This window comes from Lygodium microphyllum, chromosome 3 (genome assembly GCF_053477565.2).
Source record: "Lygodium microphyllum isolate KBCC chromosome 3, Lygodium_microphyllum_v1.1.10, whole genome shotgun sequence".
NCBI classification, from domain to species: domain Eukaryota; kingdom Viridiplantae; phylum Streptophyta; class Polypodiopsida; order Schizaeales; family Lygodiaceae; genus Lygodium; species Lygodium microphyllum.
Genome location: NC_141137.1, coordinates 182,472,543 through 182,500,333, shown reverse-complemented (window position 1 = coordinate 182,500,333; position 27,791 = coordinate 182,472,543). Strand labels below are relative to the sequence as shown.

Genomic DNA, 27,791 nt, shown 5'->3' with positions numbered 1-27,791 from the left:
AATCACTCCATCCAGAAAGGGTAATCCCATCTCCATACATGATCCCGAAGGATCGAGTCTCCTGTAAATAGCGAAGAACCCGCAAGGCTGCCTGCCAGTGATCCTGGGTAGGAGTCTTCATAAAAGAAGACAATAAAGCCACCACAAAAGAGGTATCCGGCCTAGTGTGAAGCAGCCAGATGAGAGAGCCGACAAGGCACCTGTAACGAGTGGCATCTGTAAGGGGAACTCCATCTGTCAAAAGCTTAGACTCTGGGTCCATGGGGCATGAGATAGGCCGACACGCAGCCATATCAAACTCCGAAAGAAGCTCGGAGATGTACCTGTGCTGCGAGATAAAAATGCCCTGTGCCATCTGATAGATCTCCAGGCCTAGAAAGAAGTGAAGGATCCCTAGATCCGTCATGTCAAACTCCTGCTGAAGAATGAACCGACTATGCTCCACCTACTGAATGTCGCTCCCTGTAATGATAAGATCATCCACATACAAGATAAGGAACACAGAAAGAGAATCCACAACCCGTAAGTAGAGATTGGGATCATAAGCGGAGCGCGCAAAGCCACTCTGTAGAAAAAAGCGGTCAATCCGCTGGTACCAAGCACGAGGAGCCTGCTTCAGGCCATAAAGAGCCTTCCGCAGCCTGTAGACATGATCCTCCTTCCCCTGCACAAGAAAACCAGGAGGCTGTGAAACATAAATCTCCTCCTCAAGAACGCCATTCAGAAAAGCAGACTTAACGTCCATCTGATAAACAGGCCAACGGTGGTGAGCAGCAAGAGCCAAAAGAACTCGAATGGTGGACATCCTGGCTGTAGGAGCAAAAGTCTCGAAGTAATCCAAGCCTACGCGCTGTGCAAAACCCTTGGCAACAAGCCTAGCCTTATGCTTGTCCAAGGAGCCATCTGCAAGATACTTGGTCTTAAAGACCCATTTCACACCTATCACCTTCCGTTTCGCGGGATGCGGAACAAGCTCCCAAGTATGGTTTCGCTCAATGGAATCGAGCTCGGCCTGCATAGCCTGTCTCCAAATATCCTGTGCAAGAGCCTCCTCCACAGTGGAAGGCTCGGAATCTTGAAGAATCTGTGACATAAGAGCATAGTTCACACACAGTGAACTATCCCTCTGGGCCTGTAAACGTGCTGAGCGACGTGGACCTGTAGAAGAAGCAGGAAAGTGAGTAACACCTCAATCCTGCATGAGCCGGCGATACCATAAAGGAATCCTGAGAGACTCCTGCTGCTGTGAGGGAGACCGGGGGGTCTCTGGAACCTGCAAAGCACCCAAATCGGAGAGGGACTCCCCCTCACCGAGTAAAGGTAGATCCTCCGCATCAGAAGAAGGCTGTGTATCCCGTGAAGATCCCGAAGTGGAGGTGGAAGAGCTCGAGAAGACGGAGTCACATCCACCAAAGGGGAAAGGGAAGCCGAAGGAGGAATAGGGGGGGTGCTAAGGGGTATCCTGGAAGGAAGAGAAGGTGGGGGGAGGTCCGTCGATGACGAAGAAACATCTGTAATGGAACCATCAATCGGATCCTCAGAGACCGAAGCCTCATCAAAGATCACATCCCTGCTCACCTCAACCTTCCGCGTCGTCGGGTCGTAGAGCCAATATCCCTTCATGGTTGTGCTATAATCCACGAAGATAAGCGTTCTCGACTTAGAGTCGAACTTCGTCTTCCTCTTCTTCTTGTCCACATGGACAAAAGCATTGCACCCAAAGATGCGAAAATGGGACACGGAAGGCTTCTTACCAAAGAAAGCCTCATAAGGAGTCATGTCCTATAAAGCCGAAGTCGGAGAGCGGTTGCGAATATGCACCGCTGTAGCCACCGCCTCACCCCAAAGGAAATAAGGAAGACTCCTATGCTCCAGCATAGATCGGGCCATCTCCACCATGGTCCGATTTGCACGCTCCACACCACCATTCTCTGATGGTGTGTTCGGATGGGAATACTCCACTCGAATACCATGATCCTTGCAAAACTGAGAGAAAAGGTGAGAAGTGAACTTGCCACCGTGATCAGCTCGAACGCCACGAACCTTGGAAGTTGTTTGGGTCTCCACAAACACCTGCCACTCACAGAAACGGGAGTATGCCTTGCTCTTGTACTCCAAGAAATAAGGCCACATATAACGACTAAAGTCGTCCACAATCAGCATCAAATACCTGGCCTTCCCAAGGGAGGCCGTGCCCATAGGTCCGCAAAGGTCGGTGTGAACCAACTCAAGCGGAGAAGTAGCCCTCCTAGAAGCAACCTGAGGGTGAGGCTGCCTGTGCTGCTTGCCCCTCAAGCAGCTAGGGCACAAAGTGTGAAGAGGAGGGAAATCAGGAAGTCCCTCCACCATCTTCCTCCTAGAAGCCCGCCGAAGAGAATCGAGGTTCAAATGACCATATCGAGCATGCCAAAGCAGCCCAAGCTCATGGGAAGTCCTCGCAGCCAAGGCTGTGAGCGTATAAAAGCCACCCTCCTGTGTACCTGTCCAAAGAGCATCACCTGTAGAAGCATCCTCCACTGTAACTGCATCCTGTGTAAAAATGACTCAGGTACCTAGCTGAGTAAGGCCATGCACAAATAATAGGTTAAAACCCAAATCAGGAACATAGAGAACTTGGGCGGAGGAAGACCGCATGTCAGAAAACATAGGTAAAGTCCCCTCGCCTCGAACAGGGACTGTAGAGTTGTCACCAATGGTGACTGTACCCCCTTTGGAACGAAGATCCTGAAGCCAATCTTGACGGAAGGTCATATGTGAAGATGCTCCACTATCGACGAGCCAAGGCTTCTCCTGTGTGGTAGAAGCTAGGGCTGTATCCTCCTCAACAAAGACATGCACAAACGCAGATTCTGTTGTGGCTGGGACCGCCTTCGAGTCCTTCTCCTTAGGCTTCAAATGGGGATACTTCTGCCAACACTTCTCCTCGAGATGAGTGCCCTTTCCACAATGGGAACATTTGGGCTCCTTCTCCTTCGCATCCTTTTTGTCCTCCTCCTTGTCCTGGGCCTTCTCTTTCTTTTGTTTCTTCTTCTTGCCTCCACCTGTGCCGGCCGTAAATGCCTTGGTGGAGCCACTGGCTCCTACCTCTTTGAGTCGCTCGTCATGCTCCAAGACAAGCGGGGAAAGCTCCTCCCATAGGAGTGTCTCACGGGTCCTCGAGGTGATGAGGCTGGTATAGAAGACATCATAACGGGGTGATGGCAGCTGAGCAACAGAATCATCGCCATATCCTCAAACGATATCATACGACCAAGAGAGGCTAACTCGCCTCGCATATCCTCCATCTTCGTGATGTGCTCCTTCATGGAAGGAGAATCATCAAGACTGAGCATCCGCAACTTCTTCTCCAAGGAAATCTTGTGGGCAAATGTCTTGTGCTGATACAAAGATGCAAGCTTCTTCCACACTTCCGCCGCGGTCTGTAACCTGTGAACATGTACAAGAACGGAATCATATAGACTCATAAAGAGAAAGGAACGGGCTCGAGAGTTGAGCCTATCCCATAAGGCTGCACGGTCCATAGAGGTGCCATCGGACGAATCCGTGGGGGGACGGTCGATGGGTGAAGAAACAAGCTCCCAAAGGTCAAATGTATCTAGGATGCAGGCCACCTTGCATGACCAAAGGGAGTAGTTGGAACCATCCAACTTATCTTCCTTCGGAAAGGAAGGGAGAATCGGCACCTGAATAGAGGGAATCAAGGAAGGCATCCGCACATTTGAAGCAGTCTTCACGGAAGATACCTTCACGGTAGATGGAACCCTCTGAGATGCATGGACTGAAGAAGGACGAGTGCGAGGAGGTTCTTCTCGACGTCGAACCTCATGATAATCCCACCTCCGCTCAGAGGAATGATGAGAAAGAAGTTCATCCTCTGAGTCATCAAAGCCAGAAAACTGGTAAGACATCTTCCAATCTGCAAAATACCAAAAAAAGTTGTGTCGATGTCGAAATATGACCAGCAATGTGGTCACCAACCACCAAGACGCAAGCTGAGAATGCCTACAAACACCTAGATCTGCAAAACGCAAAGATAACTGATGACGATCACCAGAAAAGAGACCACCAACACCAGGAAACAGCCAGGAAAGAAGTCGCCAGCAAGAAATGTGTCGCCTGGAGTGGAAGCGACCAGCAGGACAGCAAAACGCAGGCTGTAGATGAGTCGCCCAGCAGGAGGGACAGACTGGTGGAAAACGCAGGGTTGTTGAGTCGCTGGATGACGTGGCAGCCTCTGTAGACAGCGTGGACAGAAAACGCAGGCTGAAAAGCCCTTAGAAGAAGTCGCCTGGCAGTTGTTGATCAGATAACAGCAGCAGTAAGGTATCTCACTCCTGAGGGTATGTCCTCCGTGCTCTCAATCAGGCGATGATACCATGTGAGAGTGCGCAACGGAAGAAGAACACGAACACAGAGGAGAGGAGAGAGAAAGCAGGGAATGAAGGAAGAAAGTCTGCACTAACTGAGATGAATGCTGAATACACTGAAATGGACAGAGCAGTCCCTGCACGCAGCCCGGAGCGTCAGTGAGGGCACCAGAACAGACTGGAAGCAATGGCAGCACCAATGCCGGAGCGGGAGACGACGGAGACAGTGTTGTACCTGCAGAATACAATGCTGGGAATGACTGGGGGGGCTGCTATATATAGGCCCCAGGCCAGTAAACTGGCTGACCTGCCAAATCTGGCCGACCTGGCCAGATTTGGCCGACCAGCCAGATCTGGCCGACCTGCCCAGAAAACTGGGCTGACTGCACAAAAACAGCCCAGTATGGGCTGTGTGTCTCCCGCAGGCTGTGGACTGATGAAAACAGCCACTAAAGGACTGACAGAGCTCCTCTGTCTCCTGTCAGACTCTGACAAGAGCTCACAACCAGGAGATGACAGACTGCGAATGATAAAGAGCAGGCTAACAATAGTATCACCTTACTTATACACAAGACTTGCGTGAGCAACTACTCAATGCTAATGAGATTATTCAAGATGCTGAATTGGAGAACATCACACTAAACTCTCTTCTAGAAACGTATCTTGGTTTCCACACCTCCTTGATGTTGTCTTTTAGGGTAAATGCAAAAAATCAACAAAAAGGTGATGCTGAACAGCCATCAAACAAGGAATCCCAAAACTCAAATAAGTCTAAAAAGAAGGGAAAATGCCATTTTTGCATTAAGCTTGGTCACTATATTAATGAGTGCCAAAAGAGATTAGGCGAGGAGGAGAAGAAAGACTCTAGTTTGGCTGTCCAAGAGGCATCACTCAGCAAATCAGTAGGTAGTGATGCTTCAGCCAACTAAGTAGAGGAGGATTATGCATTTCTCACATACAGTTATGGTTCTTCTATGACTGATTCAACATTTAATGCTTCTGAAACATAGCAAACATGGTATATTACAACGGTGTATCAAAGCACATCACTTCCAAGGAATGCTTGTTCACTTCTTTGCATTCAGCCCCTGCTTGGAAGAGTGTCACATGTGTAAACAACAACAGTTATAATGTATGTGGAATTGGGATAGTCAATATTAATGTTACAAATGATTCAGACTTCATGCTTCTAGATGCATTGTTTGTGCCTGGCATCTAACAAGGAACTTGTTGCCTATTTCCACCCCCAATAATCATGGCTTTTAGGTCATCTTTGAGGATGACAAATACACTCGAACTGTCCAACACCCTGTACAAGGGTTTATTCTTGTTAGACACTTATGACCGAAAGTCTCATAAGTAGAATGCGAAGCTTTGGCATTCCAATTATGAACATATGAGCTTTGGGAGTTTGATGACTCTTTAGATGTGTTATATGATAGATGCATTGCCTCCAATGAAGACTCCACTTTCTCATGCATACAAGGGAAGTATTTTGGGCAAGATGCACAAGTTTGCCTTCAAAAAGAATGATACAGTGCGTGCTATCTAAAAAATGCAACTTATTCACTCTGATGTTTGTGATTCTATGAGGACACATGGACTTGGGGTCATCTTTACTTTGTTACATTTATTGATGACTACTCAAGGTATACATGGGTGTATGGGGTGAAGGCTACATGGCATTATGCATCAAGCCACTATTAAAATGACTCCTCGACCAAATGGAGCTGTTGAAAGGAAGAATTGTACTCTCATGGAAATGACTCGTAAGTTGAAAAGCAAGGGGCTGCCACACAATTTTTTGTTGAGGGCTTCAATGTGCCAATCATGTATTGAATCGCGCATCTACAAAGGCTTTGAAGATGATCATGCCATTCCAAAAGAACTTTGTGGGAAGCTTGATGATAGGGCTGTAAAAAGCATTTTTATTGGCTATAGTTCAAAAAGTGAAGGTTGTCGCTTGTATGACCCACGCACGAAGGTGTTTGTCAACAAGGATGTCATGTTTGCTGAAAATGCATTTTTATTGGCTACAGTTCGGAAAGTAAAGGCTACCGCTTGTATGACCACGGACGAAGAAGGTGTTTGTCAACAGGGATGTTATATTTGCTGAAAATGCAACATTTTCACATGACTTGTTTCAATGCCAGCCACACATGACATTGGTGATGTTTTTGAAGGCCTTTAACCACTTTCTTTAGAGTCCATGTTTGTTGTAAATGGCAAGACAGACCTATTACAGCAAGCTGTTGCTGCTCCCTATGCTCACGAACAGCAAGATATGGATAAGGGTTTGTCACATGTAGTGGAGGCAATGTTTCAGCATCAAAGGGCCACTATAAATGCAGCAAAAACAGTCCCGAGATGGCTGTTACAAACTCTCCAAGAGAGTAAAATGGATGCCCCATTACCTCATCACAATAGAAGGGCTGCCAAGCATGTAGTAAATGATGCAAGGGGGGCACATTTGTCTGATATAACGGAAGTAGATGATTGTGATGAGTATGTGTTTATAAGTTCACTGTTGGATGAAGATGAGCCTACTTCCTTTGACAAAGCTCAACAAGATGTACATTGCAAGAGGAGCTAGACTACATCGCCACCAACTCTACATGGGATCTTGTGGATCTACCACCTGGCAAGGCAGCCATTGGCACTAAGTGGATTTTCAAACTCAAATGTAAAGCTAATGGTACAATTGACAAGTACAAGGTACAGTTGATAGCAAAAGGCTATGCGGAAAAGAAAGGCATAGATTATGAGGAAACTTTTGCTCCTACATCCCCTATGAGTACGATGGGATGTGTGATTGCGATGGCTGCACATTAGGGTTGCAAAGTACATCAGTTGGATATTAAAATAGCATTCTTGAATGGGGATTTTCATGAGGATCTTATGTATCCCAACCTCCAAGGTTTCTGATTGAAGAGAAAGAGCACATTGTATACAAGCTGCACAAAGCTCTTTATGGTCTTAAACAAGTTCCTTGTGCATGGTACTCAAAAATTGATGCACATTTGGCCAGCAAAGGGTTCAAAAAATTGTCCAACTGCTCCCACTCTATACACTAAGAATGAAGGGAGGGACTTGCTGAATATCATTCTTTATGTGGATGGCATGCTGCTCAGTCGACCTACACAGGGAAAATTTACAGATTTTAAGGCTGAATTAAAACATGCATTTGCTATGTTAGACACGGGCCACCTACACTACTATTTGGGGATTCAGTTCACCCAAAATCAGCATGGTATCATCATGTCACAGCCATAGTATGTGGATAAGTTGTCACATAGGTTTAATATACAAGGTTACAAACCTATGGAGCAAGAGGTGACTATGCATGATGGTGATGAGATGCATGATGTTGCAATTTACAGGAAGTTTGTTGGCAACTTGGCTACCTCATTTACATTTGCAACACACCTCTTGACATTCAGTATGCAGTATCTCAAGTGAGCACATATATGCAAAGCCCACAGACACATTGGCAAGTTGTTAAGCAAATCTTCAAATACTTGCAAGGCACTCAATCGCATGCATTATTATTCCCAAGGAGGGAGACTTGCACTTGTAGGCTTATAGCGATTCAAATTGGACTGGTGATGTAGACTCTAGGCAACCTACTAGTGGGCACTATTTCTTTCTGGGCTGTTCATGAATTTCATGGCTAAGCAATTCTTTACAAAGAGCAATGTTTGGTGAGGCTATTGACAAACTCAACAAAGATGAGGCACAAGACCATGATGGAATAGTAGACAAGTACCTAATTCATGCTAGAGACTTGATTGCAGAGTTCCTAGCTTACATGTTTAGCAAAGCCATCTGTGAAGGTCTCCCAAAGAGTGGGAGCACAAACACCATTGTACCTATCCCACCCTAGCTAAGTTATATGCATCCATCCTTGAGCATGAGTTGAGCAAATGGGTGGAGATGTGGGGGCTCAAAGCACAGGGACTTTTTGTTGCTTTGTGGATTTCCACAAAGCCTTTAACACTGTGTGGAGAGACAAATTGATACCCAGATTGCATGCTATGGGAGTGCCTAAGGAGCTTAGCTGGGGGATTTTGGAACCATATGAGAGAGTTGTTGACAGAGTACGAATACCCAAGGGCCTTTAAACTCCTATTCACTTTTACCATTGGGATGATAGGGATGCCCATCTCTCCAACACTATTCGCTCTATACATTGATCTGATTGTTGACTACATATCCCAGGGAGTGAATAAAGAAACTCCACTAGCTAGCACTTGCATACCTCTCTTCCTATATGCAGATGATATTGTATTGGTACAAGTATCAAACCCCGATTTGGATCATCAGAGTTGGTCGGGTCACACATATGAGGGATGGAGGTCAATGGAGAGGCCAATTGTATCCATGATTTCCAAGATGATTAGATATAAGGCCTTGGTGCTGCATGAGATCATTAGAGCTGAGCTAATGGCCACACCAATTGTAGTGGAGGCCCTCACCCGATCAATCGTATATATATAGCATGTGGGATCTACCCAAACATAGATATACATGGCTGGTTCTTGAGTCCTCTCGATAACTTCCCAATTCATATTCGTATGCATAGATGTCACCTTGGTTTGAGTTACATGCCTTGAGCACAAACAAACTATCCCCCTTCCAATACTCCCTTGATGCACCATCACTTAGCTTGAGTCACTCAGAGATTGGAAGGGTTATCAAGATGGATCTCAACTACACGTTAGGACATGGTTGATACCAGCACAAGAGTTAGGAACGAAGATGGATTTCTACAAGGAGCATCTTCTCCATACTACAAATGATGGATTTATTGTATGCCCGAGATACATGGACGCACACCTCTCACAAAAGATTAGATGTACCGTTGGTCAACTGCATACCTCCTCACACTAATTAGAGATCGAGAATGGAAGATATAGGTCCATCCACCAGAAGAGCGCATATGCCAGACATGCAACTAGCGCTAGAGACAAAGGAACACTACATTTGCTGATGCCCAGTATACTCTGAGATCCGAGGCCGTTTCCACTGTCTATTTAGAGACGAGTTTGGGCCACTATCTATAGTCATGGATTTCGCTTAATAGAGATACATTGGTCTCTTCCTCCTAGAGATACGACAGCTTGAAGACTCGCTTCTCAAGAATACAACAGCTCCACGACACCAAGACCCCACCCCAAGGCAACTTACAAATTTCTTCACGAGAGACACCCAAGAGGTTTCAGCATAGCCACAATCTCAATCGTCTACACATACAAGGGGGTATAGATTGAGCCATCTAGCTTGGCTGATTCAAACGTCCTAGACCCAGACACAAGAGTTGACAATACTTCCATAGGCAAACACAAGAGATTATTGCCTAGGCTAGAGCCAAACCCTCTACATCCCCATGAAATTGTATCAGCTAGAGCTCTTTTCTTTGTCCGCCAGAGTTTTCCTTCCTTACAGTTTCTAGTCTTCTTATATTGTTTATTACATTTTCATTTACTATTCTCAGACGATTGAATTGACATAAATAAGATTGTCACTCATGGTCTCAAATATCATTTTGGCCTTTTTGCAGACATTAACATATCATATCATTTCATTTCTCTCTCTCACACATCACCACAGAGTTCCATCCACCATAGTCTACTGGTCACATATGTAAGCTCCATCCAAGAGTGGTATTAGAACATCAGATCCATTCCAAAGTTGCCAAGCCTCCAACTGTTGTTTAAGTGGTAGCAAAAGAAGAAGATGATGATGATGTGTTGAGCTATCCACGTGCCATCACTCAGCAACCGCTATTATGACCTCCAACCACAGTTGTTTCCACCTTCAACACTACCTCCACCCATGCCTTGGCCCAATATTTGCAACCATAGTTACCTCCGTACGTGGTATGAAACGGTTCGTACGGTACGATCCGTGCAGTATGATTTTGTACGATAAAACTGGCCTATTTCGGCCACCTAGCCTGCGCGTGCTCTTTCCGTGTAAATTCCTGCGCCCCTGCACCCCTGCGTCCCGTGTTTCACGCTTTTCCTACAGGCTGCACTTTGAGCTTTTTGGGGGGGTGGGAAGCCTTGGATACCTCACCCCACCCCCCTTTTCGAAATTCCAGCCATCATCCATGCAAAACTTAATGCTCCTCTTTGGATTCCTTCCAGGCTCCACCTTGCAGCCCTCTCTTTAGACTTTGGATTCCTTCTCTCTTTAAACTTTGACTGTTTGAACTTTGAACTTTGACCCTTCTCTCATCTACAAAAGGTACTCCTCTCCTCCATGCTTCCACACCAATTCAGCAAGCACTTACAAGTTACCATTCTCATCTTCCTCTTTCCCGCACCCTATCGAAGCATTTGCCATTCTCAAAGAGTCAAATCTCATCTCCCATCCCCTCTATCCCGTATCCTATCAAAGCATTTGCCATTCTCATCTCCCATTCCCTCTCTCTCACTCTTGCTCTTTCAACTTTACCCTAACCCTCGGGCCTCTCGAGTCTCCCTCCCTTTCAACTTTCAAGACTCAAGTTCAACTTTCAAGAGTCGAGATCAAGCATCTCTCTCTCTCTCTCTCTCTCTCTCTCTCTCTCTCTCTCTCTCTCTTTCTCTCTCTGTGTGTGTGGCCTCTTTATTTGTTATCGGCACCATGACTCGTGAGAAGCACGAGGCCTTCAATTTGCGCGATCCATGTGGAGAGGAACACAAAGAAGTCCAACTCCCACCATTGAGCATGCAAGTATTGCGGGAAGCGCTATACAAGTGGTGCAACTCGGCTTCTCCAACATCTTTCCAAGACGGGGGGGCAAGTTGCTCCATGCAAGGAGATCCCTCAAAACACTGCGGAGGAGATTCTTGCCAAGATGAGAGGGGGATCCACAAGAGGAGAAGGAAGTGGCTTATCGGCACCAACTCCTATGCCTACTAATGAGGAAGCATCCAATGCGGGCGTATCTTCAACCGATGCGGGAGAGGCCTCTACCATTGGTGGTGGGAGCTCCACATCCGCATCTGGCTCCGGTAAAAGACAAAGAGTGGAGGCTCATGCGGCGCCGGAGAGACAATCGTCTCTCTCTCAAGCACCCGGTCATGTGCGTGGATCGGTTGCCTTTCTTAGAGAAAGGCAACGACTTGCGGACATTGAAATTGCGCACACGGTGATTGAGTGCAATCTTGCATTCAATGTTCTAAAGCAAGAGCAATGGAACAAGATGGTAAAAGCCATTGCCAATGTGGGTCCATGTGAAGAATGGACCGGTGCCACATACAACGATATGAGGACGAGAAAGATTGATGAAGATAAGGAGAAAATTGATAGAGCCCTTGATTCTGTTCGGGCCGCATGGATAAAATATGGTTGCTCCATTCTAACCGACGGATGGAGTGATCATAAGAAACGGAGCATCATCAACATACTCGTCTCATGTCCACTTGGCACTTACTTTTTGCAGGCCGTAGATACCGGCAAGAGGGGGAGAAAAACAATGGGCCCTCTACCGCCACATTCGACAAGCTATCATTGAGGTATCCATTGCAATTTGCGTTTTAAATTTGTTTTACTTTCTTTCATTATGATAAATCATAATATCATGATTCATAATTGAAATTTGATTTATACATAACTTGTAATTTGTAAATTATGGTTGTAGATAGGCCCCTCAAATGTAGTGCAAGTTGTTACCGACAATGCATCGAATTGTCGGCGCATGGGCCATTTGCTTGAGGCCGAGTTCCCTACCATTGTGTGGACTCCATGTGCAAGTCATTGTTTGGACTTGCTCATGGAGGACATTGGGAAGCTCAAGTGGGTGAAGAGGGTGGTCCGCAAAGCTACATCAATTGTCACATTATTCACGGTAAAGGTAAAGATGCTTGCAATGTATCGTGAGCATAGCACACTTGAGTTGAAGAAGCCTTCTTCAACTCGCTTTGCTTACATGTGGTTATTGCTAGAGCGCCTTTATGACGTGCGGTCTGCCTTGCGCCAGATAGTGGTGCCCACTCTATGGAATGAGTGGGATGAGCATGAGACAGAGAAGGCCAAAGCCATGCAATGCTTGTGCCTTAATGAGCACTTTTGGCAAAAAGTCTGTGCCGTTGTCATTGTCGTAACTCCTTTTTATAGGGTGTTACGTATGAGTGATTGTGAGGGGTCCACCATGGGCCTTCTCGTTCACTTCTTTATAGCGGCATTGGTGGAGGCACGTGCTTGTACAGTGATCACAGAGACATAGCATACACATGTTTTAGAGATAGCAGAGAGGAGATGGGCGTGGATGCATAAGCCCATCCATGGTTTTGCCACATTGGTACATCCAGCCTACAAGTCACCGGCGGTCATGGATGATAGAGAGTTCCATTCAAACCAACTTGCTTATTTGACACATATGGTCCTTGTTAATGACCACAATACAGTGCTAAAGGAGCTAGGATGCTATGCAGATCAGAGAGGGCATGTGCCTATTGCTTCTCCCACTTGTTGGAGGAGAGAGTCACTTGTGAAGCCTTTATTTTGGTGGCAAAACTTTGGATACGCACTCGAGACCCTTCAGCCCTTAGCCATGAGGATCCTTGCCTACGATTGCTCTTCGAGTGCATGTGAGAGAAACTGAAGTGCCTATTCTCTCATTCACACAAAGATTCCCAATCGGCTTAGCACATGACAGTTAGAGTGGCTAGTCTATTGCCGCACTAACTTACGCATGATGAGACCTATGATGAGCATGGGTAGTCCAAAGCAGGTAAAGTTTAAACACTTAACCATAACACTTAAATTTTGTTATTTTAACTTTTAAACTTTGAACTTTAAAGTTTAAACTTTATGCTTTACAATTTAGACTTTAGTATTTAGTATTTACAATGAATCATGACCAATCTTACGTGCATCACTGCATTGATAATTGTGTAGGTGAATGTTGTACATTCAAGTTGACAGGCAACACTCTTCCAAGTGTACATAAGGAGGTGGACGAGAAGGAGGAGATGATTTTTGCAGAGCTCTATAGCGAGCTTATAGGAGCTGATACTCCTGACACTCGCAATCAGCGTGCTCGTGGGCGAGGAGTTCGAGTAGGTGGTAGCAGGGGCATAGTCATTCGACGTCCTCCATCATCAAGGAGGGGTGGTTCGAGTAGCTTGCAGACATATGTAAGGTGGGGCTCTAGTAGCTCGCATCCTGTGCCTCGTGATGACATCCCCCCCTTGCCTACACAGCCGCCACCTAGTGAACCATCATTTGATGATGATGGTAACCTCATTAGTGAGGATGAGTATGAGTCTGTCTCATCATCAGATGCCGAGGAGTCATCTTCAGACTCTCTTAATGAGCACTCAGATGGTTCTGATGGTGATGATGATGATGATAGTGATGCATCATCATAGATTCATCATTCATATGACATGTCACATAAGTCTCTCTTTTTTTTTGTATCAAATATACTAGACTGTAGTTGTATCGCATGTTTTACATAGCCCATGCAACCGCGATGGTCACCCTCGTGTATTCATCTTATTCCGTAATGAAATGGCTATTTTCACTTTAAATGTGTATTCTATGATCTATCATTTAATGATTTATAGTTTTTTTTATTTAAAAAATCATCTTAATTTTTTTTCGTACTAATATTATATCGTACCTTATAAAATCATAAGGTACCAATTAGTACTGTATTTTATCGTACCATACCGCATCGTACCTTTCGTACCTAACAACTATGTTTGCAACTACAATCCAAACACTCTCAACCCTGCTAGCACCAAGCTTGCTCCATCATTATTGTTGTCCAAGTCAACTATGCTTGTCTACGAGTCACACATCCGGTCGGAACTATGCATTGTATTATTATATGTAGACTCAACCAAAGGCAAGGACTACTCCCAATATGTCTTATGCTCTGATACATAGCACCTCAAGAGATCCAAGACTGTGAAATTCGCCTCTTCGAATTGACAATCTGTTTGTAGATGGAAGAACAAAGAATATTCTAGCATTGTATCCAAATTCTCAAACAACCCCTTCCAAAGCAAAACTGGTCATCCATGGGTCTCAATCACTTCACGATCAACTCGTGCATGCCATGATACTTAAATATACGCTACACAAATAGTTATACCATATAATAAACCTTAATCCTCTTCCTGACAAAAATGAAGTGGGCATACTTTCTAAACCTACATATGATTATCCAAATGCCATCATTCTCTATAAGGAGTCCTTGGAAGATCAATGATAAAATTCAAAGCAATGCTCTCCCAAGGCCTATCAGGTATAAACAAGGACTACAATAAACCTAGCATCCTTTACCTATCATACGAGATCTTGTGGCACACAATGCGTTAGCAGATTAGCCAACTCATGAGTGAGTCAGGGCATGTCTATTCGTGGGTTGGGCACTATAGGATATTTTATATAAACATAATTTTAGGGCTATAATGCTGGCCATCTACATTATGATGTTGGCTAACCTATTTATTTATTGGTTATTTTATGCCTATATATTCAAGCTTCCTCCTCCTTAGTCATTATCATCCACTTGCAGATTCCAATGACTCGCTATTGTACACGATTGCCTCATGTTTGGTATATGGACTCTATTTCCCAACCATATCTCTCAGTTCTCCCTTTGCAATGTTCTTTTGTTTCCTTCTGTTTTTTGCAATCTATTACAGTAGTATTCTACACTTCCATCACTACACCCATTTCTAACATGGTATCAATCTGGGTGATGCTTTCTACTGTGAACAGTCTACCCTCACGCCTATCTCTGCTGATCAGCCTCCTACTGTCTGCTGCAGCCCAAGCAACCTGTCCCTGCTGCAAATCAGCCTGATTTTCAGCCCTTTTGGCTGCGTTTAGTCTCAACTGCCTAGGTTTTTTTATTTTCTGCATTATTTTAATGCTGACGACTGTATTCAGTACTATGCCTGTGTGTTTTGCCTTTCAGCTGCTGTGTTTTCAGCATTTAATGCTTTGCAGGCTAGGAAACAGTGGTTTTAGTCGTTTGACAGTGTTTGTTGATTGAACTCACCCTGATTTTCTTGGATTTTGCAGTAATTTACTAATCAGCTCCTTCTTACACTGCATGTGAACTCGTCCATACAATTTGTGTTGTGCTTGGCTGTACTCTGTCTATTTCTCTTCTTTTCTTTATCTTCTGATCCTCCCTCTCCAAATGGCTCCCCCTTGCTACTTTACTAATGAAAAACTGCATTACCTTGGCTATCCCACATGGAGTGTTGTTATGAAAGTATAAGTTGTGCAAAAGCAATTGTGGCACATGGTTTCTAGAGCTATTGAGCGGCATCAACCTCCCACTCTTCCAAATTATTGAAACCAAAACGACTGTGAGGAAGCTATGCTTACATGGGATTCCAATGATGCTCATGTGTATTCTATTCTTCTCATTGTCTCTCTAAAGAGATTCTACCAGCAGTCACCTCCTGCAAGACAACTCCAATAGTATGGGAGAAATTTCACATGTTGTATGAGGCTCTCTCAACCATACATGTGGTTACCCTATATGGACAACTCCAGTATAGATGAAGTTTGAGCCAAGCCGAAGGATACTATCCAATTATTCTTACTTCGTGTTACACAAGTATCCAATTAAATGAGTTTTCAGAATTTTATTCCTAAAAATTAATTTAATTATAAATTCTTGCTCAAAAACTTAACTATGCAAGCCAACAATTAAATTAGCTAGGACAATTTGTCCTCAAGCACTCTTAAGCATTTACTAGGCCTTGAACTGGCATTAGTTAATTAATTAATGCCTAGTTTCAAATGTCACTACTAACATTTAATGGCTAATAGAATACCCTAGGCCACAGGGCCCAAACCGACACCAAGCATCACCTATAACCTAACATATACAGCTTATTACAACTTTTGTCTTCGACACGCCCACTAACTTCTCGAGATCCTTGGCACCTCACTGGGAATTGACTGACTTGCACAACACATTTGTACCTCACATTTGTACATTTGATTAACAACTAAATCAAATGCTAAGCAAAGCATAAAAAATTCATATCCCCATGACAGCATGTGGGAGGAGTGGTAGAACTATGATCAATGTGCCTAACACCTAAACCGGAGAAAGGCACCATGATCCACTGGACCGAAGGTCTCTTAGGAAAGTGGGTTTAGCTACTTCTAGCCACACACTCACAAAGAGAAGGGGACTCATCAAGTCTATCCTCAAGGAAGATAAGGAGTGCATGAGATTTCCAAAGTAGTAGCATTGTCGAACCAATTTGATAACCCCTCGAGTGCAACAAGGATAGATAATCCAAAAGCCATGTGTCTGACGAGTCTCCCTTGCTAGTGTGGAGGATGACCCCATCTTCACTGTGAAGGCAAAGTAAAAGTGCTCTCACCTGATGTGCTCAAGATCCTAGATCAAAAAGAGGGTCTAGTCTTCGATGGATTGCCCTTAGCCTTTGAGTAAACATTTGTCATCAAAATGACTAGCCTTTTGGTGATGCTCACAATACCTATTTCTTTTGGAAATATTTTGCCAACCCGATTTCAATCCTCAAGGGAAGTTACTTTGCTCCTCACTACCTAACTCGGTCTTGGCCTTATTCTTGCCACCACCTTGCTCCACCTTTTGGGAAGTAAAGGTTCCTTCTAAATATAAAAACTAGGGTTTCTTATGAAATTGATCAAACAACCTTGTGAAACACAAGAGTTGACATTCAAACTCATAGAAGCTAGGTAACTAGGGCTATGAGATAACTTGTTGGACAAAATTAAAATATTTTTGGACAATTTATGCGTGAGCAAAGTGACTTGATCATCAGCAACCTTTGTCTTGATTATTATCAACATCTTGCATGGAAGTAGAAATATTAGGAGCAAAACAAAAGTAAATACTCATTTAGCTCACACTGGAGTGAAAGGAGGAGAAGAGTATAAAGGTATGTACTACATGTAAGTTAGCAGATTAGTCAATTCATATGTCAGTCTGTGCTTGTTCCAGTGGGCTGCGCATTTCTTCTTCAACGAGGATCACTAGATGCAAGTCAATTTATTGGTGAAAGATTATTTCATGCACTTCTTGGCTGGCTGACCTGTATTTTAAGGCCTCCAGATGCTAGCCAACCTGATCCTGTTCTTGGCCTATTTATTGCTGGTTGGGCTCCCTCCTCGTCAAACCATCATCTGCATACTCTATTACTTACATGTCATATTGGAAAGAGGGAGCCAATACCAATGCCCACACAGTTAGTGACTCATTTTGTTTTTGTACTCTCTTGTATCTTAGTATATGGATGCCATTTGCCAAGTATCTCTTTTCTTCTGAGTTCTTTGTGCAGTATTCTTCTTCTTTTGCAATATTTCTCTTTTTTATTCTCGTGTTATGGAATCTATTTGTCTACACTTCCATCACTACATCCACTTCTAACAATATCTATTTCTCCAATGGGATAGCCAATCCCATATGTAGGTTCCACCCTTCCTCCAAAATCATTAGACTTGACCATTGAGTCAAGAGGTAAATAATCAATGTTACCTTTCAGTTGTTGCACTTGATGCATGAGGATCAAATTATATTCAACCCGTGAATCTTCATACGGTCTGTATGCACCATAGTAGTCAAATGTTTCTCCTCCTCAGTTGGAATCTCATGGGGTAAGCTAAGAGACCCACTCCTACCCATTTCTCAGAGCAAAGGGAGCTTAGGAGACTAAAGCGGTCAAGATGTGTTCAAGGCCATCTTCCCTTCAAAGTTCTTTGCCTTCGAGGCCTAGGTTTCTTCAGAGAGTATCTAGCTCTAATACCATGTAAAGAAATACTCGAGCATCAAAGATAAACACAAATTACAACAAACACATAGTGATAATGGAAGAACATAGAGGTGGTATTAAAGAAATACTCAAGTATGAAAGATAAACACAAAGCAATAATGGAAGAACATAGAAGTGAAGAGTAACTCGGAGACAATGCTCAATACAGTAAACACACTATGCAAAAGTGAATACAAATTCTCGAAATCCTCTCTCTCTAAAAGACCGGGGTAGGGACATGGGCTGGAGAGTGTGTTGTACTCTACATGGATCCCGAAACACAGCATGCAACCTCCAGATGTGATCACCAGCTGCAAGCACAGATCTATGTGTCTAGATCCAGCTGAAATGGCAATGGCAGCTTGGAACAGTAGGCAGCACATTGAGGAAGATCAGGAGGATGATTGGCGACTGCTGTAGACAGCAAACGTAGCTGTCAAACTGCTTGTGGAAGGCTGGTGTCAGCTGATTACTACAAGCACAAACTAGGAAACTGCTGGCTGCAACAAACACGAGTCCTTAGGAGCTCAAATGCTGATGGCGATGGCTGGCTGACAGTGTGGACAAGTTGGGAGCTACCACCAACTGCAAATGCAAGTCCCTGATGGTTGTGGATTGATCGCCAAGTGCTGCAGAAAGGCTGGTCATCACCACCAACTAGGGTATCCATCACAAAGGGACCAAGACACAATGGAGTAGTGGATGCCAACTAGAGGAGGACTTGCAAGTTGCAAATGAAGAGATAGGCTGAGTGAAAGGGCAACCTCCTATCTATAGATGTGGACTCTCCCAAATTAGGGCTTGGCTTATGAGAGACACACACTCTCTAGGAAAGCTTGGTAATATTCATGTTTTGGACTATATTAAAGAGATAATTAGTTTATAATACATTTTTAGCTTGACACCCCCCTTAATGTGGGTGTAGAAAAATCAATCTAATTGGTACCAATGGTGGACATTACAACTTCAACAAGATGATCGGAATTTCTTGCTTCTTCAATATTTGTCTTTTACAAAGCTCAAGCAGCCAACCAGGTGGTGTTCCCACTTAACCTGAGATTGTTGTGATGACATCCAGAGGTACACAATATGAAACAAGTCTAGACCCTTTATAGAAAATACTTCTCATTACATCGGTGCCTCTTTCACAAACCTCTTTAGAACAACAATCCTAGTCAAATGAAGCAATACCAGAAATTTAAAACTGCATATTTGAAGGATGATACAAGATAAGATTTACAACGATCACATCATCAAAACCTACCTGCAATAAAACCAGAGAAGAGAAAAGATATGAGAGATTTTAAAACTGCATATTAGAACAATTGCATAACACAACATTTAGAATAGTTTAAACCTACCTGCAACAAAACCAGAGAAGAAAAAATTCACCCAAGCGAAAGTCAAAGTCTGCATGGAACATCAAAGCCCTGGTGTTGGTACTATCATAAGAAAACACAATGAGGAAAAGATTGACAGATAGACAAGATGGCCTACTTGAGGAATAATCATTGACAGATTTTTCTTCATCATGTCCATTGCCATGTTTGGATCTGAAAACATTTGTGCTTGCATATTTTGTGCTTGCCCTTTTGGAACATGTAATAAACCATTCTCCTGATCCATTGATCCATTTAAATCTCTCTCTCTCTCTCTCTCTCTCTCTCTCTCTCTCTCTCTCTCTCTCTCTCTGTGCCCTGCAGCACCTCGCCCTCCCCTGCCCACCCCCAGCCTGTAGTACCCACCCTCTCCCTGCCCACGTCCCCCGCCCTGCAGTACCCCGCCCCCATCCTGTCCCTGCCTGACCCCCCCTCCCTCCCCCTCCCCTGCCCCCATCCCCACTGCCCTGACCTGCAGTACCCCGCCCTGCAGCACCGCCCCAACCTGCAGTACCCCCACCCTGACCTGCTGCACACATCTGCCCCCACCCTCTCCCCGGTTTCATCCGCCCTTTGCCTGGCTGCATCATATTCAGTCTGGTTGCATCCCACCAGGCCGTCCATGGCATTCCTTTGACTGCCCACGAGAATACAGACAGCCACAATGGGGTCCCCCAAGAAAAGCCGGGTATCCCCAACATCCAGCAGCCGCACAAGAGGGGAGGAGCAAGAAACAGTCAGTCATTAGGAGCACATCAACAAGGTGATGGACACTCACATGAAGAAGGGCCTAGAGGTGCTCCAAGACATGTGCAAAATGCAAGATCAGGATATGGGATGATGGCAGCAATGTGTGATGAGGCCATACAGAAAATTAGAGAGAAGATGGCTATAAAGGTGCAAGAATGGAAGAACGAAATATACGACAAGATTACAACAAACTTCACCTCTTGGAAGATAGACATTGAACCCTCTCTCCAAGAGAGAAATAGGATGATTGAAGAACTCTGGCATGAGATCGTTGAATCCCAAAACCAGCTTGACCTCCTCAAGAGGGACGAGGCGTAAATTATCAAAGCAATGCCCAACAACGTGCAAACTGAAATAGATGAGCTGAAGACACACGACGAAGGAGATTGACACACGAGCAACCCTAGTGAAACAAGCACAAGTGGAGGTGGCTGAAAACTCCAAATGGTTCATAGTGGCAAAGAAGACGTCGACAACTAGAAGACGCGGTGTCAGGAGGCTTTCAGCGGAGAGAGACTGTCAGTACAAGCGACCTTAGCAGAGCTCTAGACCTCCATCATCCACTCCCTCCGCGGCCGATAGGATCAAGTGCAAGGCGAGTCCAGGGCTCATCAAGAGCTCTATTGTCATTTCATGCGCACTTGGGGCTGCCATGACCTGTTTTTCGTGATGCAGGCAAGCAGTCCCAGTTGGCGATACACCCCCCCCCCCCCCCCCCCAATGGCTTCAGCCTTCTTGGCCCCATCCCCCCCAGACCGCCTTGAGAGGCTTGTATACATGATGTATTTGTGACTTTGCATCACCTCCAACTTGTCTGTTAAGCATGAACATTCTATTGTAATCAGTTTTTTTGAGTAATACAATCAGCCACATTTTACTTGCAAAAAAAATCATGCGTGTTTAATGCGTAAGTTGGTGAATATGCAACTGGATGAGTTCAAGCCTGCAGCTAAGCACTTGAGTACATTTACTGCCATTTCAAATCAGCTAAAGGATGCAAATTTGGATTTTGATGATAAGTTGAGGGAGGTCTTTCTCAGCATGACACTGCCTGATTCTAGGGAGACATTGGTGGTTTCTCTCAGCAATAACTCCAATCTTTCATATGATGGTATGAGGGTTCAATCTTAAATGAAGAAATTAGATGTAAGTCAAGTGGAGAAGGCAGCAGCTCAACTGGTGGTGGTTTGTGGAAATTGAAAAATGGTTCCATGTTGATTGCAAAAGGAACCAAGAAGGGCACTTTGTATTGTTTGCACTATAAAGCTTTGAATGGAAAGTTTCTTGCAGTTGCTGAAATTGGTTGTCATTTGAAGTTGTGGCATAAGAGATTAGGCCATATGAGCCAGATGTTAGCAATCATGTTAGTCATGCCTTGTCATCTCCTACTTGTGAGCCTCAGTTTGAGTCAGACGAGGACTTTAGGAGCTCAAACTTGTCTATCACTTGTTTTGACAGAGGAGGTAGCTCATTCTAGAGCACTCAGTTTATTGCATTTCAGTGCATTTTCTCCTCCAGTCGGGATTTTATGTGCATTTTCCAAGGCAATTTTTGCATTCTTTAGCCTTCCTCACCTGCTGCACATTGTCCACCCTTTCCAAGATTTTTCTGAGCATTTTTGTCATTTTTACCAGTATTAAATGCTGGTCGGATCAGCATTAAACACTAGTCAAACATATTTTTGGCCTCAAATTTCACGATTTTTCTGAGCATTTCTGCCATTTTTACCAGTATTAAATGCTGGTCGAACATATTTCTGGCCTCAAATTTCAGGTTGGCCAGTTTTTGGGTTTTTTGGCTATTTATAGCCCTTTCCCACTTGGCAGTCACTTGTATTATCATCTTCTCTCCTTCCTTAGCAAGTGCACACTCCGACTCCGTCTTCTTCCTCTATCTTCGGTGCTGCCGTCATCATCAGCCTGATCTCGTGCCCTCATTGACGCTCCAAGCTGCGTGCAGGGACTGATTAGTCCACAGCTTTGTATTCAGCATTCATTTCAGTCAATGCAGATTTTCTTTCTTCATTTTCTGCTTCCTTTCTCTCCCTCTCTTCGTGTTTGTGTTCCTTCTTCCATTGCGCACTCTCAAATGGTATCAGAGCCTAACTGAGAGCACGGAGGAGAGCTTCCACGCAGAGGAGGACGCCATCAAGTGCAGCCTTTCTTCCATCCTTTCCAGCCCTTGGCAGTGCTGTCCAAGGTGAAACACAGCCTTCCATACCTGCGTTTTGCTGTTTTGCAACATTAGGAGGAGTAGGCTACAGCTTTCTAGGTGTTTGCAGCCTGCATTTGCATCAAACGCAGCCAACAGGAGGTCATCCACATTAGCAGAGGAGGAGGCGTCATCATTTGGAGGATAGGCGGCAGTTTTTCTCTCCAGGCGGCAGCATTTTCTCTCTCCTCTTGTAGGCGACAACATCTTCTAGGTCTTTTCTGACATAGGTGGCTCCATCTTGACTGTTTGTTGGTTGCAGATTGTTTGGTGATTGCAGATATATACGAAGATGTCTTATCACCAGTTCTTTGCTGATCCAGAGGATGAGGTCTCTATTCCTTCCTCTGAGAGACGGAGAGACTTTCGTGCTAGTTCACATGACGACCGGAGGTCACCTAGCCCATTTGACCAAGATCCCTCTATTCCCCATTCTCTCCATGTTTCACAAAAGGCTCGTTCTACTAACCTTCATATGACTTCCATGGCACCCTCTATACAGGTGCCTGTACTCCCTTCTTTGCCCAAAGAAGACTGGCTTGATGGTTCCAACTACTCACTTTGGTCGTGTAAGGTGGAGTGTATCCTTGATACCTTCGATCTTTGGGAGTTTGTTACCCACCCTATTCCCTGTCCAGTGGAGGATCCCACCATTGGATCATCGATGGATCGTGCGGCCTTATGGGATCGGCTCAACTCAAGGGCTCAATCTTTCCTCTTTATGAACTTACAAGATTCTGTCCTAGTGCATGTGCGCAAATTGCGGAAAGCAACGAAAGTGTAAACAAAGCTTGCTTCTTTATACCATCAGAAGACATTTACCCATTGGATTACTCTCGAGAAGAAATTACGGATACTTGTTGTTGATGATTCTTCTTCCATGAAGGATCATATCAACAGGTTGGAGGACATGAGGGATGAGCTTGCATCCCTTGACAAGATGATCTCTTTCGAGGATATGGCCATGATTCTTTTGACTCAGCTGCCATCTCCCCGTTTTGATGTTTTCTACACTAGCCTTCATACATCGAGGACCCATGAGAAGCTTCTATGGAGGAGCTTGCCCCACTTGTTTTGGAGCATGACGAGTATGCCAAAGAGGTAGCCAATGGATCCACCTCCATCAAAGCTTTTGTTGCAGATTCGGAAGGGGGGACACAGAAAAAAAGGAAGTCACATGCTAAAAGACAAGAGAGTTCTTCAGGTTCTGACTCCGACTCAAAGAAGCCTAAATGCCCATACTGTGGGAAGAAAACACATCCAAAGAAAAAATGTTGGAAGAAGTACCCTCACCTTCGTCTAAGAGCGAAGGATGGAGCTAAAACATCCAAGCCTTCTACCTCTACTCCAACGGTTACCCATGAGTCTGTGTTCCTTCATATTGTTGACTAGAAGGAGCCTTCTTCAGTGGTTGCCTCATCTTCTAAGAGACCTTGGCTGGTTGATAGTGGAGGCTCTGCTCATATGACTCCCCGAGGTGATTTGTTGTAGGATCTATGCCCTTTTGAGGTTCAGTCACTATTGGTGACATTATTTCGGTGCCTATTTGTGGTATTGGCACTTTGCCCTTATTTCCCGACCACAAGTTGAGCTCCCTTTCCCAAGCTCTTTATGTTCCGAACTTAAGCTTTCCACTCCTCTCAGTCTATGGCCTTACTAGGCTTGGTACCCAAGTTGTCTTCATCGAGCAAGCCGTTTGTATTGAGGATTCTTCTACAGGGGCTGCTATCACGACAGGTTGGCAAGAGCGCAGGCTTTATAAGCTCCATTCCCCTTCTCTTATGCAAGGTCCTCTGAGACAGTTTTCTATTGCTACACCCACTCCCACTTGTGCACCCTCTTTTCCACAGATTCCTTCCCATCCCCCACTCTCTCCTCTAGTGGTTCCCTTGTACCCCCCATCCCTTTCAGAGGAAGACGATCTTGGTGATGCGGCTGTGGATTTCCTGGCCCCTACTGTTTTAGAAGGGGCTTCCCGAGATCGCGAGGAGTTTCTTCATCGGCAATCTTCATCGACGGACTTCATCAACATTGGCGTTCCTCTTGCCACCCCAAGATCCATTTCTCCCTTGGCCTTCCGCCAAATCTTGGATTTGAGAGGGGGTGTTAGCAGTCATGTTTGTCATGACGTGTCATCTCCTGCCTGTAAGCCTCAATCTCAATCAGACAAGGACTTTAGGAGCTCCGACTTGTCTATCACTTGTTTTGACGGAGGAGGTAGCTCATTCTAGAGCACTCAGTTTATTGCATTTCAGTGCATTTTCTCCTCCAATCGGGATTTTATGTACATTTCCCAAGGCAGTTTTTGCATTCTTCAACCTATCTCACCTGTCGGACATTGTCTACCCTTTTCGGGATTTTCCTGAGCATTTCTACCATTTTTACCAGCATTAAATGCTGGTCGGACATATTTTTGGCCTCAAATTTCAGGTCGGCCAATTTTTGGGTTTTTTGGCTATTTATAGCCATTTTCCACTTGGCAGTCATTTGTATTATTATCTTCTCTCCTTCCTTGGCAAGTGCACACTCCGACTCCGTCATCTTCCTCCATCTTCGGTGCTGCCGTCATCATCAGCCTGATCTGGCGCCCTCACTGACGCTCCGAGCTGCGTGCAAGGACTGATCAGTCCACAGCTTTGTATTCAGCATTCATTTCAATCAGTGCGGATTTTCTTCCTTCATTTTTTGCTTCCTTTCTCTCCCTCTCTTCGCGTTCGTGTTCCTTCTTTTGTTGCGCACTCTCACACCACAAAGTACTTGATGTCCCTACCTCTTTGAAGAGAGTTGATGGAAAAGACTCTAAACTTGACTTTTGTAATGAGTGTCACAATTTGGAAAGCAAATGAAAATTTCATTTTACTCTAGTGTCTCTTGTAAGTCCAATGTCTTGGACTTAATGCATACTGATGTATGTAGTATGCCCTTGAAATCGTTGGGTGGTGCTGCATATTTTGTCGCTTTTATTGATGATTGTTCCAGGAATATTTAAGTTTATCTATTGAAAAACAAAAGTGAAGTGTTTGATGTTTTTAAAACTTTTCATGCATTTGTGACCACTCAGACAAGTAGAAAGCTGAAATGCTTGAGAACTTATAATGGGGGTGAGTTTACATCTACTGAAGTCATTTTGTGACTTGCATGGAATCAAGAGGGAGCTTACAGCTCCTTATAGCCCTTCTTCAAATGGGGTGGCTGAAAGATATAACAGGACTTTATGTGACACTGCTAATCTCCCTCATGAATTTTGGGGAGAGGCACTTAAAACTGTGAGAGTGCGCTGCGGAAGAGGAAATATGAACACGGAGGAGAGAAGAGAAAGCAGAGAATGAAGGAAGAAAATCTGCACTGACTGAAATGAATGCTGAATACACTGAAATGGACTGATCAGTCCCTGCACGCAGCCCGAAGCGTCAGTAAGGGAATCAGATCAGGCTGATGACGATGGCAGCACCAAAGACGGAGGAGAAGGATGTCGGAGTGTGCACCTGCTGAAAAGAGATGATCAGCCAAGTGTGGGGGGCTGGCTATATATAGCCAAAAGAGCCCAAAACTGGCCGACCTGCCCCAGGGGCCCTAAAAATGGGCCGACTGCATTTAATGCAGTCGCAAAATGCTGACGTGGCACATCTGGGGCCAAAAAATCCCGAAACAAGGGGACAATGCCTGGCAGGTGTGGGCAGCCTGGGAAATGCAGAAACTGCCCTAAAAATGCACACTGGACCCCGACAAATAAAGGGAATGCATAGAAATGCTAACTGACAGCCAGTCGAGACTGTGACTAGCCTCCTCCATCATAACACATGACAGACATGTCAGAGCTCCTAATGTCCTCGTCTGACTCAGACTGAGGCTCACAGGCAGGAGATGACAAGGCATGACAAACATGACTGCTAACACCCCCTCTCAGATCCTGGATGTGGCCGAAGGCCGAAGAAGAAACAGATCCTGGGGTGGCAAGAGGAATGCCAAGGTCGATGAAGTCCGTCGATGTAGACTGCCGCTGAAGGAGCTCCTCGCGATCCTGGGAATCCCCCTCTAAAACACTAGGGGCCAAGGAATCCACAGCCGCATCACCGAGATCGTCCCCCTCTGAAAGGGATGGGGAGTACGAGGGAACCACCGGAGGAGAAGGTGGGGGATGGGAAGGAACCTGTGGAATAGAAGGTGCACAAGCGGGAACGGGTGTAGCAATAGACTGCCGCGGAGGACCCTGCATCAAAGAAGGGGAATGGAGCCTGTAAAGCCCGCTCTCCTGCCAACCTGTAGATAAGACAGCTCCTGTAGAAGAATCCTCAATAACAACGGCATGCTCGGTGAAGATCACTCGTGTGCCAAGCCTCGTAAGGCCATAAACTGAGAGGAGGGGAAGGCCCAAATCCGGAACATGTAGGGCCTGTGAAAAGGAGCTCGAAGGTCGGTCAGTAAACAAAGGCAATGTGCCAACACCACTAATAGGCACCGATAAAAGGTCACCAACAGTGACTGAACCCTCTGATGGACGGAGATCCTGTAACAAATCACCTCGGGGAGTCATATGACTCCAAGCACCACTGTCCACTAACCAAGGCTGCGCAGAAGACACTGTAGCCACGGAAGAAGGATCCTCCTCCAAAGCATGGGTATGAAGGAACACTGACTCATGGGTAACAGCAGGTGTAGAGGTAGAAGAAGGCTCCGATGTAGATCCACCCTTCGCTCCCGGACGAAGGTGAGGGTACTTCTTCCAGCATTTCTCCTCGGGATGTGTCCCTTTCCCACAGTGTGGGCACTTCGGTCTCTCTGAATCTGAGTCAGAGCCTGAAGAACTGTCCTTCTACTTAGCCTTTGACTTCTTCTTCTTCTGTCCTCCCGAACCTGCAACAAAGGCTCTAATGGAGTCGGATCCACTAGCACTAACCTCTTTGAGTCGCTCGTCATGCTCCAAGACAAGCGGGGATAGCTCCTCCCATAGAAGCTTCTCACGGGTCCTCGATGTAAGAAGGCTGGTGTAGAAGACATCAAACCGAGGCGATGGCAACTGAGTCAAAAGAATCATAGCCATGTCGTCAGAAGAGATCGTCCGACCGAGGGATGCAAGCTCATCCCTCATATCCTGTAATCTGTTGATGTGGTCCTTCATGGAAGGACTATCATCAATAGCGAGCATCCGCAACTTCTTTTCAAGAGATATCCGGTGGGCAAACGTCTTCTGCTGATAGAGAGACACTAGCTTCTGCCACACGTCCGCTGCAGTCTTCAACCTGTGAACATGAACAAGGACAGAATCCTGCAAACTCAGAAAGAGGAAAGATCTGGCTCTAGAATTAAGCCGA

General features: G+C 45.1%; 1 protein-coding gene and 1 pseudogene across 1 annotated transcript in view; one reads left to right on the top strand and one right to left on the bottom strand.

Moving 5' to 3' along the window:
* The window catches only part of LOC148039274 (ER membrane protein complex subunit-like protein (Protein of unknown function DUF106, transmembrane)), a 57,030-nt gene that overhangs the window by 17,506 nt on the left and 11,733 nt on the right, over positions 1–27,791 (bottom strand). The window contains exons 3-4 of the mRNA XM_087675161.1: positions 19,637–19,756; positions 19,501–19,549 (exon numbers count right to left, since the gene is read on the bottom strand). Of these exons, the coding sequence (XP_087531287.1) occupies positions 19,501–19,549; positions 19,637–19,756 (169 nt within the window). The remainder of the gene's footprint in view (positions 1–19,500; positions 19,550–19,636; positions 19,757–27,791) is intronic.
* On the top strand, positions 12,055–18,559 carry LOC148039275 (uncharacterized; annotated as a pseudogene).